Raw genomic sequence first — 20,059 nt, 5'->3', positions numbered from 1 at the left:
AGATTTACTTAGTTACTTTCCATCACTGCATTTTTACTCTATAAACAGATACAAGAAACAAAATGATTTTTAGGATATTTTACTACACCACCCACAGTTGGAAGGTAACTGAGTACATTTACTCAAGTACTGTAATGTAATGCAGTTTTGAGGTAAACATTGTACTTTTTACTGCACCACATGAATCTGACAGAAAAACAGTTTTAATGCAGTTTTACTTTTGTCCACTAGAGGTCGGTCCAACACAGCAGAGTCTCAGTCCTGGTCCTCAGGAGATCAGAGAGCAGAAACTGACTGCAGATCTGTGCCTGGCTCAAAGGCACCGTGGCAGGAAGTTACACTGACATGGTAGTAGTAGCAGTACTAGGAGGAGCAGTTGTAGTAGCAGTATTGATGGTTGTAGTAGTAGTACGTGTAGTATTTGTAATTGTTCTCTGATCAGGTGAATCACGGTGGAAAGTATTTTATTGTGAAATATTGGCTGCTCAGTGACCGACAGTAACCTCATCTGTCCAAAAAGCTCAGTGTGACCGGAAGTACGGCCAGATACAGACACGTTTTTAATTTTTATTTTACATAATATTCCATTTTATTCAACAGCAGCAGCAAAGATTTACAGTTTCAAATCATTTTCAGACGCTGAATAAGCTGAAAATATCTACATGTTTTGATGTTTATATCAAAAGAGATGATCACTTCTTTGTCCTGGAGTTAGGGTTTTAATCAGACAGGTGGTCCCTGTTTTATTTTGAAGTCGCAGAGCGGAAGCAGCGCGGATTGATTGATTATCGGGTATTGACTCCGCTGGGGTTTAGTCCTGCCGCTGCAGCCCGGTGAGGAGCAGATGCTGCCGAGTGAAGGTTGAGGAGGAGAGGAGACCGAGAAGCTCAACCGGCGACACCGACACACGGTATGTAACTTTTCTTTCACTCGGTTTTCACCTGGTCTGACGTGGTCTCACCTGTATTTTCCTGCTCCAGGTCTTTTTTTTTTAAACACCTGGTTTAAAAGTCAGTTTAAATGAAAACGAAGCGTGGAGTCGAAACACGTCGCGTTTCATCAGTTAAAGCTTCTCAAACAGAGAGAAAAGATGTGTAAACTCGACTTTCCGCTCATTGTCAGTGAAGAAAGTTAACTCGAATTAAAACCACAAACATGAAGCTGTTTTTCCGCCAGAGTCAGGTTTTTATGAGTCTTATCTGTTTCTACACTTGATACCAGTCCGGCTTTAAAAACCTGGACTGCGCTGACTTGTTTTTACTCTGTTTTTAATGAAGTTTAAGTCAGAAAAGACGAAATAAAAGTGGTTTAAGGTCCCTTTATGAAGCAGACGGTGCAGTTAGTGAGTCGGCCGCTGGGGGCGCTGCAACCGCTTCACTGAGGAGTTTTGGTGAAACAATGTGAAGTAAAGTCCACAGATTCTCTGAAATCCTAACGTTTCTCTCTGAAGTTTGTTGTCATGATTATCTCCCACTTTAACAAACGGTTGGTTTCATATTTTCTGTGCGTTTTCATCTTTATAAACGATGATTTAAGTCCTGAGAGAGGAGGGAGAAACCCTGTCTGAACCAGTCCAGGTTAAATGTAAAAATCCATCATCTTTAGTCTCAGATTTCCAGAGAAATGACTGCTGCCGGTGCCAGTGCCTGGAGATGAGGTGTGTTTTGGTTTGGCATTATTCACGAGGGTTTAAAGTGTCAAATTAGCTTCAGAATAAATCAGCATATTGTTGTTTTGACTGTGTTTACCTCCGTCTACAGTCTCTGTTTATTACCTTTACACCCAGTTTAATGTTTAAATGGTGGAGTCTGAGTCTGTGGGACAGGACGAGTCCCTGACCTGTCCGACATGAAGCCACTCAGACTTGTTTTAGAGCCTGATTCTGATCAAACAGTTTGATTTAATCATGATCATCGTCCACTCAGGAGTTCAAGGACATTTATATACAGTGTGTGTGTGGTGGTGGGTGTTTATGTCCCCCCCTCCCCTCCTGTCCTCACTCCACGGTCATTATTCAGAGTGTTTCCTGTCCTGTGAACAAAGAGCTGCAGCTCGCTGTGATCAAAGTGTGTGTGTGTGTTAATGTGTGTGTGTGGGGGGGGGTGAGTCTGAGTCGTCTAAATGCATTTGCAAGTGTGTAAAAGTCCTCAGACCCCCGTCCCTCCTTCCTTCCCTCAACCCCCCATCACACTGATCACACTGATCATATTGATCAGATACTGATGTAAACACTGATGCTGTCCCTCTGCCAGCAATGGAACTGACATTTGGTCAAATTAGAAGTTAAAGTGGATAAACATGTTTTTTTAATGTGATAGGTCAGATAAGTACAGTGGCATGTGTTCAACATGATTCCTTATCTGTGATTGATTAATGATCTATTTTGTCACTGTGTTTATGTTTTTGAAACCACAGACAGAGGGAAAGATAAAGTTTCAAACTGACTTAACAATGTAAAATAAAGTGAAATACAATAATCTTCAAACAGGTAAAGGAAGAATAAAAACAGTCTCTCTCTGTGCTCTGGTTTCCATCATCAAGTGATAATCAAGAGATGAGCTGATAAAGAAATTGATCTTTGTGTGTCTGTGACAGGAAGTCAGTGAAAGCAGCGATGGTTTTTGTGAGGATGTGGAAACACTGGAAGTTTTGGTTGTTTGGATTTAACGTAACGTCCTCACAGCTGCCTGAACTCTGATGAAGCAATGTTAGACTTCAACATGACGACGTTAAATCCAGACATACAGTGTGTGTTTATGGGAAGTTGTACTGATTTAGTTTGTATTTACTGTATTTATATTTATATATTAGGGAGCATAACTTTTATCAGCGATCACTCGATCATGATTGGACCAAAATACAGTTTAAAGACAATAAAACAGATGTAACGTGAAATATTTTCAAAATATAAATCTTGCTATAACTGTAAAAAATCGTTACATACCTAATAAATAAATACATAATTAGAAATATGTGTATATACACAGTCAGTGTCCACTTTATTAGGTACACCTGTACAGTCCTGCTGTCCAGCTGTTAACGTTGTTTAGATTCAGTCTCATTTCTTCACAAGAGGAAACACTGATGTGAATTAATTACAACTGACAGTGTTAGTGTGTTTACAGCTGATAAATGTGTGTGTGTGCGATCAGCAGTTTCACTGGACTCGCAGTTTAATATCTGCTGTGACCTTTGACCCCGGCACCTTTGAGCCGTGTGCTGGCTGAACCTCCGTCTGCCTGTGTGTTTAATGCAGAGCGAGCAGCGGCTCACGAGTCATTCAGGCTGAGCGACGGCAGAGCGACAGCAGAGCGACGGCAGGCAGACATGTCCGTCTCCACACAGCTGGGTCTGCTGCTGTGGAAGAACTTCACCTACAGACGACGACAGACGGTCAGTCCCATCATTCATTTACGAGCTCAGACTGTATTTATTTCTCTTCATGTCTCCATTCAGCCGCAGATCATATTGATTATCCACCAGTTATTTTCTCTGTGAAGTGATGAATATGTTGTTTTATAAAACATCTGATAAAACTGGCCTGAAGGAAACCAGTGAGGAGCTGGAACCAGAAACTCTCTGAGCTCAGTTTCTATTTTATTTTCTGCTTCATCACATCATCAGAGTCTAAACCTTCATTAACTTAAACCACGATTGATGATTGATTGGTATCGATCGGCTGTGTGTGAACTGATCTCTAATCACTTTGAATCTGCTCTAAGAGGAGTCATTTTTCTTCTCTCTCTGTGTCATCATGTCTCATCTTTACTCAAATAACCACAGAAAGATTGATATTATCAGTTATTTTATTGATTAATTGATGATTAATTCGGTCAGAGTAGTGAAAAATGTCGAGCTTTTCTTCTTATTTTGTCCAAAACTTTAAGAATCATCCAGTTTATAAACAGAAAATTCAGGAGGTTTGTGTTTTTGATGCTAAATGATCAATCAATAAATTAAACTAACTAAACTAAATATCTATTTTAAATATTTAAAAACCTGATCATTAATTTCTTTATTATAATGATCTGATCTCTGCTGTTTCTTGTTAATCCCAGATAATCACTGATATTTGTTCTAGTCTTTCTTATAATTCGTCTTTTCTCCGTCGTCATGTTTTCTGGTTTCACCGTCTCTTATCAGATGCTGTGTCATAAACTCCGATAACATCATTATCTGCCTTTTTACAAACAGCAGGTTCCTTTATTTTAAAACGAAATCATTTCTGATAATTAATCTGTGCAACTGTGTCGTCTCAGTCTCTTTCTAACTCCGACCACACGAGCTCACGTTTCTCTTTTGACTCTAAACTCTCACCTCCTCGTTTTTCTGTCTGAACTCATAGATAACTGACTTTCTTTCTCATTTAAATGTTGAGAGGTGATTTCCACACATGCCTCTGGTGAAATCTGACGCTGGATTATAAGTCAGAACCTGCAGGAACCTACAGGAGGACTCCTGTTAACCCTTTAATGCACCTTAATGTTCCTGGATCCTGAACCACAAATCAAGACCTGAGAGCTCTAAGACTGCACCACAACACCATTAACATGTGTCATTAATCACGTTCATGTTCGACCATCATACCCTGAAAATAAAGAGCAGGTGACGTTTGTAGAAGCCGCTCTGCGAGTGAATCTGTGGATGTTTCTCTGCTGCTCTCTGCCCGCTGCTGCCGCCGATCGATCGATGACTCCTCTCATCAATTATGAACGACTTCTAATAATAAAAGACATGAAGCCACTTCCTGCCTCACACACAGACACACTTAGAGAGCCTTGTCAGGATGCTTTTAAAACTGCAGAGAGTGTGTGTCAGTGTGTAGTTAATGGCTTCCTGTCTCCTGGCCTTCACCGACTCTTCGCTGTCCTCTCTGTCTCACAGCTCCAGCTCCTGGTGGAGATCGTCTGGCCGCTCTTCATCTTCTTCATCCTCATCGCCGTGCGGCTGAACTACCCACCATACGAACAGCATGAGTGTGAGTTTAACAAAATAGCTTCCATCTGAATGTTTTATTTAACCACAGACTGGTTATGTTAGAGCTGCAATGACTGATCAACAGATCTGATTGTCTTTTATAAGCAACAGTGTCAAATATTTGCTGGTTTCAGCCTCTGATGTGAGGATTTGATCTTATTTAAATAAATCAACCATCAAAAAATATATTTTTGTTTATTAGTTACATGTAAAAATAACTATAGTTATCATAAAAGACATGATATGTGCACAAACTCTTTCATGTGTGCAACAACTTGTTGCAGAAGAGGGAGGAAGTCTCTCCTAAACGCTGCTGTAAACTGGATTTACAGTGATTTATTTCACGTGTTAGGAGGAGGTTATGGTTTATAGTTGAGCTTTGGATTTCATCCAACGATATCGTGTCAGTTTTATCAGATTGTATCATGGTTTATACTCCACAGTCAGTGTGTTTCCATCCTGATGCAGTTTAGTTGTTTGAGTTGACTGCGGACAGAGCTGCGAACAGTGTCTTAAAGTTTAGACGACTAAACGTAGACGTGATCCAGTTCTCTGTAGATCCACATCCAGTCCTTATCAGTCCCATCACAGTCCCAGCAAGGACACAAAACTCCTTGTGAGGGGATTAAAGTCGTCACCTCTCCCCCCTGACGACCCACAGGTGACGACTGTGGGATGTAAATCAGAGGGTCTTTTACATTTAAAAGGTCTCCAACAGGTTCAAATGAGAACGAGTGAGGTTTTAGTAGATTTGATTTATCAGCAGTGTCAGCTGTTTATTTCCACACTGACTGATTCAGCTCACATCTGGTGCTGAGCAGTTAAAAAATCATCCTGTCAGTCATCCTTTTTCCACCTGGCATTAAAAAGCTATCTGTATCCAGATAATAAAGGATTGGGTTACAGCTGGCGTTATTATATTATGTATCCTGAGATTAGATCTCTGTCCTGCATGTGAGTAACTTTAGGTGGCAGCGGTTCAGCTCTAGATGTCAAGATCTTCTTTGTAAATTTGGCTGTTTCTGTAGGACGTTTCTAGCTCTGCTTGGACAGGATCTGGTTTCAGGGGCATGAATATTATCAGCAGTACAGGTCTGACTTAAGGCTGTTTTTTATTTTTATATGATCATATGTTTTGGACTGTCCCATATGGGCCTAACGTTAGGATCCACAAGTCCTCCCGTCACCTGTCAGGTGTTTTATTGCTGCTGTAATCTGCTGCTGGGTCACTGTCCAGACTGAAATCCTCCTCCTCAGTTTGAAGAGTCTTTACGTTTTACAGAATTCGTTTCAGGTGTCAGCCAGGTGCATGCTGGGAGTTTTTCTGCAGGTAATCAGAGCTGCTCCTGATTATCAGCAGCGTTCAGACCCTTGCACCTTTAAGGACGACTGATATCAGCTGTCAGGTTGACACCGAACACTCAATTGATTCCTGATAATCTGAGGCTATTGATCGATGATCAGAGGAAGTGCAGAGGAAGTATTTACTGCTGCAGGATTTCAAATTAAAGGCATCCATGCAGAATGAAGCCAGTCTAAATTCCTAGTCCTCTTCATGTTGATTCATCAAGAGCAGTTTATGGCCGTTTATCACGGGGCTGTAATGTCATTATCAAATCTGTTGAAGGTCACAGAGCGCCGTTTGGGATCGATAAAGTCATAATAGAATTACATAAGAACATATGGCTGAACCTGCAGCTGAAGGAGTTAAAGGTTTATTCATGCCTCTTCCCTCTGTCAGCACAAATCTGATCAGTGGTTTGATTCACATTGATCTCCTGCAGGAACTGTTCGACAGCCGTCAATACTTTGATTTATTCTTTACATTTATTTCCAAAGTGCACAGAGCAGAGAATACTAACGTCTTTTCATCATCATCAGTTATAATCCGACCAGCAGTCTCTTTATACAGTGTATGTTTTCAGTTTTCATCCTCATCGTCCTGTCAACTGAAATGATGAGAGGAGGAGGTGATGGTCGTTCATTTAAACTTAAAATAAGGTTTTAATTCCAGTGCTGCAGCCTGAGAGAGCAGAACAAAAGCTGCAGATATTCCCGTCAGCCTCAGGTGTAACAGGTCGTCCACACGTGATTGGCTGCGACTGAACGGGAGCTGAGTTACAGAGGTTTCAGTCAGACGTGTGCTTGATGTTTACTGAGGTCAGCAGAGGATTAGACTGCTGATGTGTCCTCGTTAAGCGGAGTCCATGAAGACAGGAGAGGTGGTTTTGTGAAGTGGGCAGATGGAGGATGAACCTCTGAGGCCTCAGCTCGACGAAAATCAAAACAAAACAAAAACTACATGAAACCAAACTGAAGTTTCACATCAACAAAATGCTAAAATTACTGTTGAATTATTGGAGGAATAAAACCAATGTGGATGTGAGGAAACCTCTGGGAGAACATCTTTATCTTCTCTGCCTCTCTTCCTCCTGATTTACCTGAAGTGTGTGACTGAGTGAAATAACCGAGCTCAGAGTTTATAAAAAGCAGCTGATGTAAAGTGGGAGCAGGTTTTCATTGAAACTGAGGCGATTAAACCTTGTTAAAAGTCGGCCGCAGGAAGCACGTCGTCTTCCTGTTTCCCACTGAAAGCAGAAGCTGTCAGGACTGGAAGCTCTTTCAGTTCTGCTGCAGTCGGGCCGTTTGAGGAATATTTCTGCCGTGATTCACGCAGCATGTGAGCCCAGGCGTGTTGAAACTCATCGCTGTAAAGCCGCTCGGGACTGTGAGGAGCTCAGAGAAAGTTCCTGTGGATCAGAGACGAGCTGGGAGATTATTTCAGTGGGTGACGTTTTGCACAACAGCATCCTGCCTCTTGGTTTTTAATGACAAAGTTCAGACACGACTTTTGTAAACAGTTGTTGACATTTGGCTCAGTTAGACGGGTTTCCAAACAAAATAAAAGTGCAGTTCATTTGTATCCACTGGAGGTGGGGAGTGCTGTGCCACAGGGGCTTGGTCGGCAGAAATGTTTAGGTGGGTGGTTCCTGTCAAAGTAACATCCAGATGAATGAAGGACCCAAGGTTTCCCAGCAGAAGCACTACGACTCTGTACTTCTAGTATTTGTAAAATCCTGATCTGTGACTGAGGCAAGAAAGAAAACCAACATCGAGGAAGAAACCTTTAGAAGACATGAGGCATTTCTGTGTAGTAGTAAATGCTGAGTACGTTCTGGCATAAAGATAGTATGTAAGAAGGCTGGGACTCATCTTCATTACTTATTAATCTGCTGATTATTTTCACAATTATTCCATGAATTGTTGGCTCTCTGAAATGTCAGACAATTGAGAAACTGGGGGGACACATCTACCCAAAGAGACTGAAACAGAAAACAGAGGAAAATAGAAAATGTGTAATTTTGCTGCATAATAGACTTTATTAATAGACTATTGATGTTGTTGTTGAGTCTGATTAACTGACTCATGATTTCAGCTTCCTTGTGTCATGATGGGCTGTGACAGACTCTGAGATTTTTGCCTGTAATTTCCAGCAGTTAATCTGCCTGCTGAGTAGATGACCTGAGCTCTGCCTCTTATCTTATCTCTGTTTTGATTAGACAGAGGCCAGTTGGCAGTCTTAAAGGTTCTCTGATAGCAGCTTCTTCACTCAACATAAAGTTGACGAGGTGGTGAAGCCCGGTGGTGGTTGTTGGGGGGAGGGGGTAAAGGTCGAAATGCTGCGGTGAAGAAATCTCTGCCTCCACCCCGGGCTCAGCTCTGCAGCAGCTGCAGCTGATGCTCCGCTGCAGGTGATAATAAACCAATCACAGGTTATCTGCCTGTGATGATCTCAGGTTGAACGTATGGACAGTTTGTTCCAACGCAACAGTAAGATAAAGAGGAGACTTCTCTCAGATTAAATCTGACTGAGGCTGCTGTTCTGCTGCTGGTGGCATAAACACACGTGTTGTCCTGGATCACGCATCATATCTCCGTCTCAGGCGGCCTCACAGTGTAAAATGTAAAATGTACCAGTGTGTTAAGATATTTTTACTTTGGTGACAGATTTTCAGACAGGCGTTAACACCAAGTCATTCCTGTTTTTCTTTCTACCCGCAGGTCATTTTCCCAACAAGGCGATGCCCTCGGCCGGCACGCTGCCCTGGATTCAGGGAATCCTCTGCAATCGCTAACAACCCCTGCTTCAGAAGCCCGACGCCGGGCGAGTCTCCGGGCGTCGTTGGCAACTTCAACGACTCCATGTGAGACCAAACTTTATTTCACTGCAGACTCTTATTCTGAAAACCTTTGCTTTCTAATCCCCTGAAACAATGTTTTAGGAACAAGCTTTTCAAAATAAAAGTGAATATGCAGCACTTCACTGTCACTTCAACTACTTTCACTTAGATGCCAGCACTTCAGCTTCTTACATTTAATTTCATCTGCTTTCAGTCATGGATTACACCTCAGCTGTCACTTCAAATCCTTTCAGTTTCACACTTCCGCTTCCTCTTCTGTCTGTAACCTTCTGCTAAAATTTTAACCGCTTTGACTGCGAACAGTTCAGCTGACATTTCCACTTCCTTCATCTTCATCTGCTCACAGGACCACACTTCAGACTGACTGACAAACTTCCATACAACATACTGAACACACACTTCACTTTCCTTCAGAAGACGCAGCCCCTTTTACACAGAGATTACTTGATTACGCCGCCTTTGCCTCTTTATACTGAACCAAGCAAAGCTGATGTAATCCTGCCCAGGTGTGTGATTTTTAGATAGCGTGCAGGTACGGCGGGATCAGCAGCATCGGCGTCGGTCTCCATCTGTCCTGCCATGCCGCTCCCCCTTTAACATAGATATTACCGCCTTGAACAGGCTGTGAGTTTATCTGTACAAGCTGAGAGCCTCCTCACTCTTTGTTTACTTTGTTTTTGTTTATATTAAACCCAAAACTTTCTCTGTTTTTGCAGAATCTCTCGTCTGTTCTCAGACGCCAAGAAGATTCTCCTGTACAGCCAGAACGACAAAAACCTGGATGGGTTCAAGGAGCTGGCTCAGGCTCTGCAGGCGCTGCAGAACAGCCAATCAGGTAGGAAACAGTCGGTTCAGTCGGTTCAGTCCAGCTGCCTCTTTACACGAGCGGCCTGCTGAGTAACAGAAAACTCTGCGAGCCGTGGCTCTCATTTAACTCAACTCTTGATTCACTGAGACAGCAGCTGAGCGGTGGCACATTCAGAGGTGAGGTTTAGTTTGAGTGCAGGGAAACTCCATGTGAGAGAACAGAGGTTATAATGGTAGAAAACATATTGATGGTGGATAGACAGATTGATTTCCAGCTTCTTTAATCTGAGGATTTTCTGCTTTTCTGTCAAAGGAAACTAAACCTCTCTGGGGTGGGGTTTAGGAGCCTTAAAATGACAGCAACATGTGTTCAGCTGGTGCAGGGTTTTTCTTTTTAAGAGGACTTTTTAAACCTGATCCGGACTCTGCATCATTTAACTCAGTGAGTCTGTGCAGAGGTTTTAGAGCGGAACAGTTTTTCACTGGTCCCTCCTCTGGTGGTGGATTTTTCAGGCTCGTTGAACAAAAAGAATTTTCCTCCTTTGTGTGTTAATTTGCAGTTTTATCTCGCTGCGGGGGGCGTTTCTTTTCTCTACCTGCCCCAACCTGCCAGCCTCTCCACCCCGTCCTCCTCGCTCTGATGAGGCTTCAGCACATTTCTGCTCTTTATTCCCTCAAATCACCTCTGGTCACAGAAGCCCAGGCCTTTTTTTATTTTATTATTATTCGTGAGAATGATGTGGTGTGATGTGAGCGGGGGTGGCAAGACGAGCCGCAGCAGGTTTACCTGTGAGAGTCTTCTCAGGTGATCTCACTTGGTCAGAGTGCAGAGAAGCCCTGAGCTGTTAGAGAGGAGTGACTCAGAGGTTTAGGAGAAAGAAAAGATGCAAAACAGCTACAAATGATGCGTTTGGGTAATTTATGGTGATTTTGAATCTTTGAGTCTTTGTAGTAGTTTTGATTCTGTGGTGGTTTTTCAGTCTTTATGGTTGTCTCAAGTCTTTGTGCCTCTTCCCAACTCATCAGGAAATGCCTTGAACAGGGATTTAGATATTATATCTAAATGTCTCCTCTCACTCTGGAAGCAGTGGGGGGGGGGGGATTGTGCCACCCCCTGTCCACCCTCTGGCCCCGCCCTGCAGGTGAGGGTCAGCGTGTCGTCTCCCTTCACGTCGTCCTGTCACGTTGAGTTTTCTGCCGCTCGGCTCGGCGGCGTCACGCCGAGCGTCACTGAGTTCAAACATGTCACTCTGCAGCTGAACAAACACACGAGGGGGTCTGAGGCCGGACCAGATCTGAACCTGGACCAGTTCACTTCAGGTTCTTTAACCACGGACGCTGAGAAGCTGCTTATGTGGCTGACAAAAAGCACAACCAGCCATTATTTCTTGGTGAATAAGTTTTTTTGTTTTATCTTAAAAAAAGTGACGTGTTTCAGTAGATTCTTTTATTTTGACAGTCCACAACTCAAAGAATTTATCAATCAATAATCAATCATTTATGTTTCCCTTTCACTTCCTCTTTGTCACCTGTCAATCAAACAGTGGGCATCTCCAGGCTCGATTTGAATTCTAAAAGGATTTGAAAGGTCCAGTTGTTCCGGAGCTTTTGACCATATCACACAGTCTTCATCAGCAGATCAAGTTCTGTCATGGTGCTGTAGATGTTCATGCTTTCCTTAGCAGTATTTTTATTTTCATTATTTGAATATCTGCAGTTCCATGAGGACTCACTGATGAAGACTGTGTGATACGGTCAAAAGCTCCAGAGCAAGCATGTGAGTGGTTATGAAACAGTAGTTTGTCAGTCATCTGTTCCAGACCTAGCCCTCCCGCCTTTGTGTCGTCCGTGTAGCTGAATAAAGTTTAGTTTGAATCCTCTGCGGAGGTTCGTGATTGAAGCCGACATGTTTCTCTGCTGGAAATCGTTCCTCATTTGACCAATCACATCACTCAGAGCTGCTGATGTCAGACAGCTCCACCTGTCCTCTGACCCGTCACTAACACAGTTAGCCCACCTCTGCAGATCAGCACAGTCAGCTCTTTTTGTCCCTGCGAGGCCTCCGTACCTCCGGCTTGTCCTCGCCGCAGAGAGAAGCTGTGAAAAGCATCTTATTCTTCTTCTCCTTCCTGTTTCCTAATTAGCAGAAAACAGACCGGTGTGATTTTATTTAATCCAGAACACCTGGAGGTTAAACATCAGTCACATGACGTTACAGCAGAAATAAAAACAGAACAACATTACAAACAGCTGTTGAAGTAGTGTTCTCTGCTGGTTCAGGTGTTTGACTCTGCACAGGTGTGTTTTAATCGCTGCAGCATCTTTCAGGGGACGATTCATATTTATGCCTCGTCATGTTAACTTACCACAGATTGTTGGTGTAGTTTGTTGTTTTGGATGGTGATGAAAGGTGGAGGATCAGGCAGCAGCAGATATTTCTACAGTGAAGCGACAGGATGCGGCGGGTCCTGGCTGCTCAAACATAAATCCCTGTAGGCTCTGTTTGTTTCTTTCATGGCTTTTTCTACATTCATTGAATAAAGGTTGATTGGCACAGTAATAATGTGGGTGTTTATAGAGGATTTTACAAGGCGTTCGAACGCACCTCAGCCAGTCATAAACAGAGTAATAATGGTTGATCTGAGCTGGCGAAGATCCTCGTTCACGTCTTCCTCTTCACTCAGTGCTGTTGCTCTGTCACAGGTTCATATCTTTCTGTGACTGAACGAACATAAAACTGAGCTTTAATTACAGCTCATAAATTCTACCTGTTAACCAGGTGAACAGGTGAACTCTGCTCTGATGTTTCCTGATTACAAATCCAGGTTAATGACGGCAGCTGAACCATCTAATCTGATCGATCGCAGAGGAGGTTAGAGGAGACGGGAAAACATCTTCTTGACTTACACATGAGTTTTTAGGTGGAGCTGCTCAGGTGCTGAAGTATTTAGCTGGAGGAGGAGGAGATGATGTGGCCCCTGCATTTGTAAAACTGGTAGAGACGACTCGTCAGAGGACTCATGATGTGATGAAGAAGCAGAGGGTTCAGCAGCTTCCTTTAACTTCCCAGAGTCGACCCGGAGCTGTTGATGGCTGATGGATCATGTGATGCATCTGCATGTTTGAGTCCACTGAGTGTGAGAGCGGCTCAATCAGCCATAAACACAATGTCAACACAGCTCCTTGTGTTGCTCTTCTCTCCGTGGATCTTCAGCCCGGTGAGGACAGTTTGTTCTCTCCGAGCGGAGGCTTAAGAGCCACATCAGGAGCTCTGACGTACGGCCGGGTTTTGGATCATTTAGATCTTTAAACATCAGAGTTAAAATCAGCGGATTTGCGATCAGATCAGCAGTAGACCGAAGGTTGAAGAGACCGCACAGGTCACAGTTTAAGCACCGTGTTTCCTGTTGCTTTGAACACGTTCCTCTGCCTGTTCAAACCTGCACAAGAAGAAAAGACTGGGAGGGGGCGTGCTGGGGCTTTGTCCAAATAAACTGTAAATATCTGGTGTGATGCAGGTTTCCTCTGAGCTCCACCTGAGTGAAAGGTTTGTCGTCCAGACATGTGACAACATGTGCAGGTGAGACAGGTAGAAGTACAGGGAGACAAGTGAAGGTTTGTAGGAACAAGGCAAAACTCACCTGTTTTATTTCCATGTGCTCATACAGGCTCATTTCCATATACACGCACCCAGAGCGCCCAAATATGGTCACGACTTCCCTCTGAAAGTCCCAGTTATGTCAGGTCTCTGTCTCCAAACCAGAGCTGTCCTTTAGATCTGGTTCATGATCAGTCTGACATTTTAACAAACAAACAAAGAGTAAACATGAAGTCACATGACGGACAGGACAGTTTTCATTATGTCATCTTGCATCAGGACTCATGGTGGAGAAATCGGATCGTGACTGACAGGAGATCAGTTTGTTTGTGTTCTGGAGTCACAGAGAAATCACTGATCATCACCTTTATTGATCTGCTGATCTGTATCCACCTCATGACTGCAAGACTCTGTTAATACATTAATAATTCATTATTAATTATCGATACATCTATTAATAAGTAATTTTTGAGTTTAATATTGAATGACTTTTACTGCCCTGAGTAGTGTCTGCAGGCGGTCAGGTAGTAGCTTCTCTGCAGCCTGAGAAGCAAAAACCTGGGGCAGAAGACGTCTGCTAATCACTGCTAAGGCGTGGTAAAACCTAAAAGTGACCAACAGTAGATCAACACATCCAACAAAACTGTGCAGCCCCAGGATTTACAGGGGGAGGAGGGGGAGGACTGAAGAGGCGTCAGGTTTCTCTGAGGACACTGAGAGTCTGACCTGCTCTGTTTTTTTTCTCCCACAGGCTTCAAGTTGAAGCATTTCCTGCGAGACAATGAGACTCTGTCGAGCTTTCTGCTCAGAAACGCCTCCTTCCCCGAACACAGCGTCCAGCAGATCACCGAGGCCGACGTCAACCTGGAGAAGGTGAGGAGGCGCTCTGCACATACCCACAGTGACACACTGAACACGAGGACGTTTAATTCAAGTTTCTGTCATTAAAGGATGGAACAGGAAACTGAAAAACTCCGAATAAAGACCAAAAGTTTTGGATAAAAGTCTGAGAATGTGAAATAAAATTTAGAAAGTCAAATAATATTTTCTGAAAGTTGAGAGTAAAAATCACAGAATATGGAATAAAAGTCAGTTTTCCTGCTCCTGATGTTGAACCTACCCTTTGAACCTTTTCTCTTGCCGTCCTCTGGTCTCTAATCTCTGGTCTCTGGTCTGTGACTCAGGTCCTCCTCAAAGGTTTCGGGGTCCACCTAAGGGACATGTGTCCTAGGAAGGGGGGCAAGCGGAGTCTGGAGGACTTTGTGACGATCTCGGACAAACAGGTGGCGGTCCTGGTGCAGGAAGTCATCTGTCAGGCGCCGCCCGTCTGGCTGAACCACGCTGAGGAGCACTTCATGAACAACCTGGACTTCCTCAAACCCATCTGGGTAAACACACACACACACACACACACACCTGTCGACAGGCGAGAGGTCACATGGCAGAGCTCTGATTGGTCATCAGCAGAGGTCCGGTCAAATCTGAACTCAAGGGCCACGTATTAGCTTTTTTCCCTGAGCTTTCAGCAGAGTATCAGGGGGAGCTAACACCAACAAATCCATTCACCAGTGAAGACCATGAGATGTCTTTCAAAAGCTCAGAAAAAAGCTGGTAAGAGGACCTTGAGTTTAGCTTTAACATTTCTGATCTTTGATTTAAACTGGACTCAGCACCTGGACAAGAAAGACTTTAACACAGATTTATTTTTATTTATTTATTTGTTCTTCAGAGACGTTAGAAACAAGTCGACATGAATTTAAATGTACAGGTGCCAGAGTTAAAGTTAAAGCAGCTCAAACATCAGAGGTTCAACACATTTACAAAGAAATACCAAAACAAACAGACTGTTTTAGTTTTACTTTTTCTTCTCACTGAGTTGTGGTGTGAAACAATCTGTGAATACCAGAGGGTGTTTTCACCTGGGTCGCACTGCTCAGGTGTGTTTGCTGTGTACTCAGTGTGTTATGTGTGTGTGGGAGGAGGCGTGTCTCGGCCTGCCCCTGCTCTTTATCAGTCTCAGTTTTCGTAGCCTGGAGACCAGTTTTAAAGGTTTTGAAGGTTTGAAAGCGAGCCGTACGTCAGAGAGGCCTCGGCTTCTTTTGTCTGCAGAAATCTACGAGCTGCTGACTGACTGTGTGAACCTGAAACTAATTCAAGGCCGTTTCTGCCGAGTCTCCACAGCAGCAGGAGAGAGAAACTTTAAAATCCTTCATTCAGAGACTCGGAGAGAAAATCACTCAGTTTAGAGTCTCAGTGAAGTTAAAGGAGAATCAGCTGTGAATGAACTCAGAGTTTAGAAAAGTCAGGAATAATTAGAATACATTAAAATCTGCTGTTTGTGTTAGAAAAACTGTGAGTGAATACACCAAATACTTCAGTCAGGTTTTATCAAACAGAGCAATGTCCTTTGTCCTAAATAAAACCGTGATCTTCAGCACTCATATCTGCAGCTGTGTTTTTTTTCTGTTCATAGATCAGCTGATCAAGACGCTTTATTTATAAGAGATCAGCATTAAATCGAGTGCCTGTTCCCGAACTATTCCAATTAATTGAATATGAAAAGAAATAGGTAAATCTGATGAAACAAGCAGGCGTGTTTCACTGAGATTAAAACTAACCTTAAGTTTGACTCTTGTCTTGGCAAAAAAAAAATAAAAGATGTTAACAGTTAAATTTAATAGAAAACCTATTGTAAAAAACTATTTATATTTATTAGTGAAGCTGCTTTTTTTTCTGAATGCTGAGGATTTAAACTAAAACTGATTTTGTCTCTTTGCGTCTCTCAGAGTGACGTGAGGTCCGACCCCGAGGCCGTCAGACACGTTGCCAGGGCGACCAACAAACTCCTGGACAGTCTTGGTTCGCTGGCAGTCGAGGTAAGAGACGCACCTGATCACCTGACCCCTGCGGTGCGGTCAGAGTCTACCTGATGGACTAACATGTCCCCTCCAGTAGATCTGGTATCTCTCAGTCCACATTAGCAGCGAACTGGGGCCACTGGGTTTACTTGGCAGCTCCGAGTGTCTCTGTGAGTCTTTGTGTCCGGATAAAAGCTGTTTTCCTGCAGCAGAGACAGATGAGCTCCCAGCTGAACAAAGACTCAAACGTCTCAGCAGGTTTTCGCTTCACAGTCCTCCGAGCAAGAGAAAACATGAGTCTGAACAAACAACAAACACTCAGCGTCCGTCTTCGTGCTCGCTCGGCGTCCCGCTGAGACGCTGCAGACGCTGCAGCTGGCTGCACGGAGCTTTTTAGCGGACGTGGTGGAGGTCTCAGCGCCGAGGAGGCTCTGAAAGCTGCAATAAAACCAGGTTAACGTTAAATAAAATGAGGCTGTGGTGGTGAACCCACAGAGACCAGCAGCTCTGAGGACTCAGGAGCAGACTGGAGAATACAGACGAGACACACTGGGGGACACACTGGGGACACGTTATAAGCTGGTCCTGGACTGAGACTCTTCTTGGTGAGGACAGTCTGATAATCAGAGTAAAGTTCAGTCAGACTGACACAGTTTGTTGTTTTTCACCCTGAGGTTATCACACACTTCAACACACACACACACCAACTGGGCAGAATTGAAAACATGTGACTGCTGTGTTTTGTTTGGTTTATGTGGATGCTGAGTCAGGAACAGGAGTGTGTGTGTGTGTGTGTGTGTGTTTAATAGAAACTCCTGTGTTATATAATTAAAGTAAATAATCCTGTAATTTAGAGGATGTTGTTAAAAAACACCAACTGATTCTTTAAACAACTTAACATGTTTTATCCAAATAGCTTTTTTAGATTCAGTCTCTGAGCTTTACTTTGAAATTCTTGTCAAAGAGGAAGTGTCTGGTTTGAGTTTTGGGATTTTTTTTTGTTCCAGTGTTTGTCACATGAAGAAGACAAACAAAATCTCAGAGCTGAGGTGACTGTTTTTTTTTACACTACTAAAAGTTACAAACTCAGCTAAAACAAACTTTATTTAAAAACATAAACCTCCCTCTGTTTGCTCGTCGCGGTCACGTGAAAACCTCGGCTGACCCTGACACAAACCTGTCCTGTTGACGTGAGGGAAACAAGGTGAAGGTTTCCAGAAACTTCTCACCTACTTCCATCTGTCAGAGCATACCCAGGCATGCTGGGACAAAAAGTTTTTATTGCCACCTCCCCGGCGACATCTGCGGCCAGAGGCATTATATTTTCAGGTTGTCCCCGAACACAGTATCTCTGTAATACCTCGAGGGAATCCCTTCAAATTTGGCACATTCACATGAACTGATTAGATTTTGATGGTTAAAGGTCGAAGGTCACGCCGACAACAAGTTCTTGTGAACACGATATATCAGGAAGGGTCAACGTGACCTCACAGAACATGTTTTTGGCCACAACCCGTGAGGCGATACTTCGAGTATCAGGATTTATTTAGTTGACTGAAAATCCAGTTCACTGTTTATCCCTGTTAGAATCTGTCTCTGGAAGTCAATGAACATTAAGTATTACCACAGTAATGTAACACAGAAGAGTGAATCATAAATGAAGCATTTTTACTAAACCTACAGGGGAAAAAATCTGCATAACATTCCTTTAAATAAACAACCTTTCCCTTAGATCTTGTGTTGTGACGGTTTCACTTCTGCTCAAGCGTCGACCTGCAGTAACCTCCAGCTCTTCCTCTCGGAGCTTCTGCAGGAAACCACAACAATCCCTCCGTCCGAACCTCCTCCTCTCAGCTCTACTTTTACTCTACTGAATGTGCAGAACAGCTGGGAGTTATGGGTTATTTTGGAGATTCATTTTTTACCTCCAACATCAGATTCAATGGTAAAATTGAACATTTCTCACGTCATTAAAGAGACTCCAACTGTCACATTTCTGACAGGAATTAAAAGCAGGAATAAGGAAATGCGGGACGTTTGTGTGCGAAGGTTTGGTTCAGTGTGGTGAACTCGGGCACCAATGACGCCAACAGATTTGAAATGACTCAGAGCATCAACAGGAAGTCGTGACGGACTTAAGGTTACCGTCAGCGATTTATTTTTCAGAGCAGAGGTCAGACTTTTCTGAACTCATGACTCATGTTGACGGGCAGGCGTCTTCTGAACCGTCTAAAACTGTTTTTATTTTGTTTAAACCTTCACCTGGTGCCTTCGACTTCAACCTTCACTGAACTGATGATGTGATTGTAAAAGAGTCTGTGGAGATAAACTGATGAATCCAGGAACTAAACATCAGTTAGTGCAGGTTTAAACCACTGACTGTACATAAAGATGGCCGACACATGCCCACTTCCAGTCTGACCAGTCCCCTGTCTCTGATCTCCAGTTGGCCAGTATGAAGAGCTGGATCGACCTGAGGAACGAGATCATCTTCCTGACGCACAACGCCACGTCGTCGCCCAGCGCCATGTACCAGGCGGTGTCCAGGATCGTGTGCGGTCACCCCGAAGGCGGCGGCCTGCAGATCAAATCCCTCAACTGGTACGAGGACAGCAACTACAAGGCTCTGTTCGGAAACCACAACAGCAGCGACGACGAGCCCACGTCGCTCTACGACAACTCCTCCAGTGAGTCCTCGTGGTTTATACACTGACAGGAGGGTCAGGGTGGAGGGGGGGTTAAAGGTATAAGAAGCCTGTAGACGTAAAACATGAAGGAAAGAGGTCAACTACGACTCCCAGGGTGCATTTCACTAAGAAACAGCCAAACGCAGAGCTTCATGTTCTGTCATTCCAGGGTTTTAAAGTCAGGTTGGGATGAATTTAATAACCAGTTTATTATTATATAAACATTTTGAATTCCCTGCAGCTCTGATTGGCTTCTTCTTTATAGCAACAGCCGCTGAGGCTCATGGGTATTGTAGTATTTAGAGCTGTCCACCAAACCGACTGAACAAAACTGAAATGATTTAAACATCACAGCTCTGATAGTCTGCTCCTGCAAAATGAACCAATCAGGATTAACCTCTGTCCTTCCTGTGTGTTTTTGTTTGTTTGTTTGTTTATTTGTTTGTTTTCCAGCTCCGTACTGTAACAGTCTGGTGAAGAGCATGGACTCTAACCCGATGTCCAGGATGATCTGGCAGGCTCTGAAGCCTCTGCTGATGGGGAAGATCCTGTACACCCCCCACACCCCGGCCACGCAGAGGGTCATACACGAGGTACGACATCACTTCCTGTCTCATCTCTTCCTGCAGGAAGAGGCAGAGGAGGAGTCTGTTTCACCTGTATCTGATCTGTGTGTCTGTGGTGCGTTCAGGTGAACCGGACCTTCCAGGAGCTCGGCGTGTTCAGGGACCTGGGAGGAATGTGGGAGGAGATGAGACCCAAAGTGTGGAACTTCATGGAGAACAGCCAGCAGATGGACGTGATCAGGGTAAGCAGGCTCCGCCCACCACCTCACCTGTTCTTCACCTTCTTTTTCTTCTTCTTCTTCGCCTCATCATCTTTCATTTCATCACGCAGCTTTTATTTAAATTAATTAATTTACCTTTTTAC

General features: G+C 43.6%; 1 protein-coding gene across 1 annotated transcript in view; it reads left to right on the top strand.

Moving 5' to 3' along the window:
* Positions 1 to 770: 770 nt before the first annotated feature.
* The window catches only part of abca1b (ATP-binding cassette, sub-family A (ABC1), member 1B), a 31,792-nt gene continuing 12,503 nt past the window's right edge, over positions 771 to 20,059 (top strand). Inside the window, 12 exon segments of the mRNA XM_018679580.2 lie at positions 771 to 910; positions 3,257 to 3,393; positions 4,885 to 4,978; positions 9,040 to 9,107; positions 9,109 to 9,182; positions 9,896 to 10,014; positions 14,336 to 14,457; positions 14,769 to 14,972; positions 16,371 to 16,460; positions 18,889 to 19,129; positions 19,583 to 19,722; positions 19,821 to 19,937. Coding sequence (XP_018535096.2) covers positions 3,328 to 3,393; positions 4,885 to 4,978; positions 9,040 to 9,107; positions 9,109 to 9,182; positions 9,896 to 10,014; positions 14,336 to 14,457; positions 14,769 to 14,972; positions 16,371 to 16,460; positions 18,889 to 19,129; positions 19,583 to 19,722; positions 19,821 to 19,937 — 1,335 coding nt within the window. The 5' untranslated portion in view covers positions 771 to 910; positions 3,257 to 3,327.

Source organism: Lates calcarifer, linkage group LG8, assembly GCF_001640805.2.
Source record: "Lates calcarifer isolate ASB-BC8 linkage group LG8, TLL_Latcal_v3, whole genome shotgun sequence".
Classification (NCBI taxonomy): Eukaryota; Metazoa; Chordata; class Actinopteri; family Centropomidae; genus Lates; species Lates calcarifer.
The sequence above is the reverse complement of the archived record's forward strand: the minus strand, read 5'-3'. Positions and strand labels throughout refer to the sequence as shown.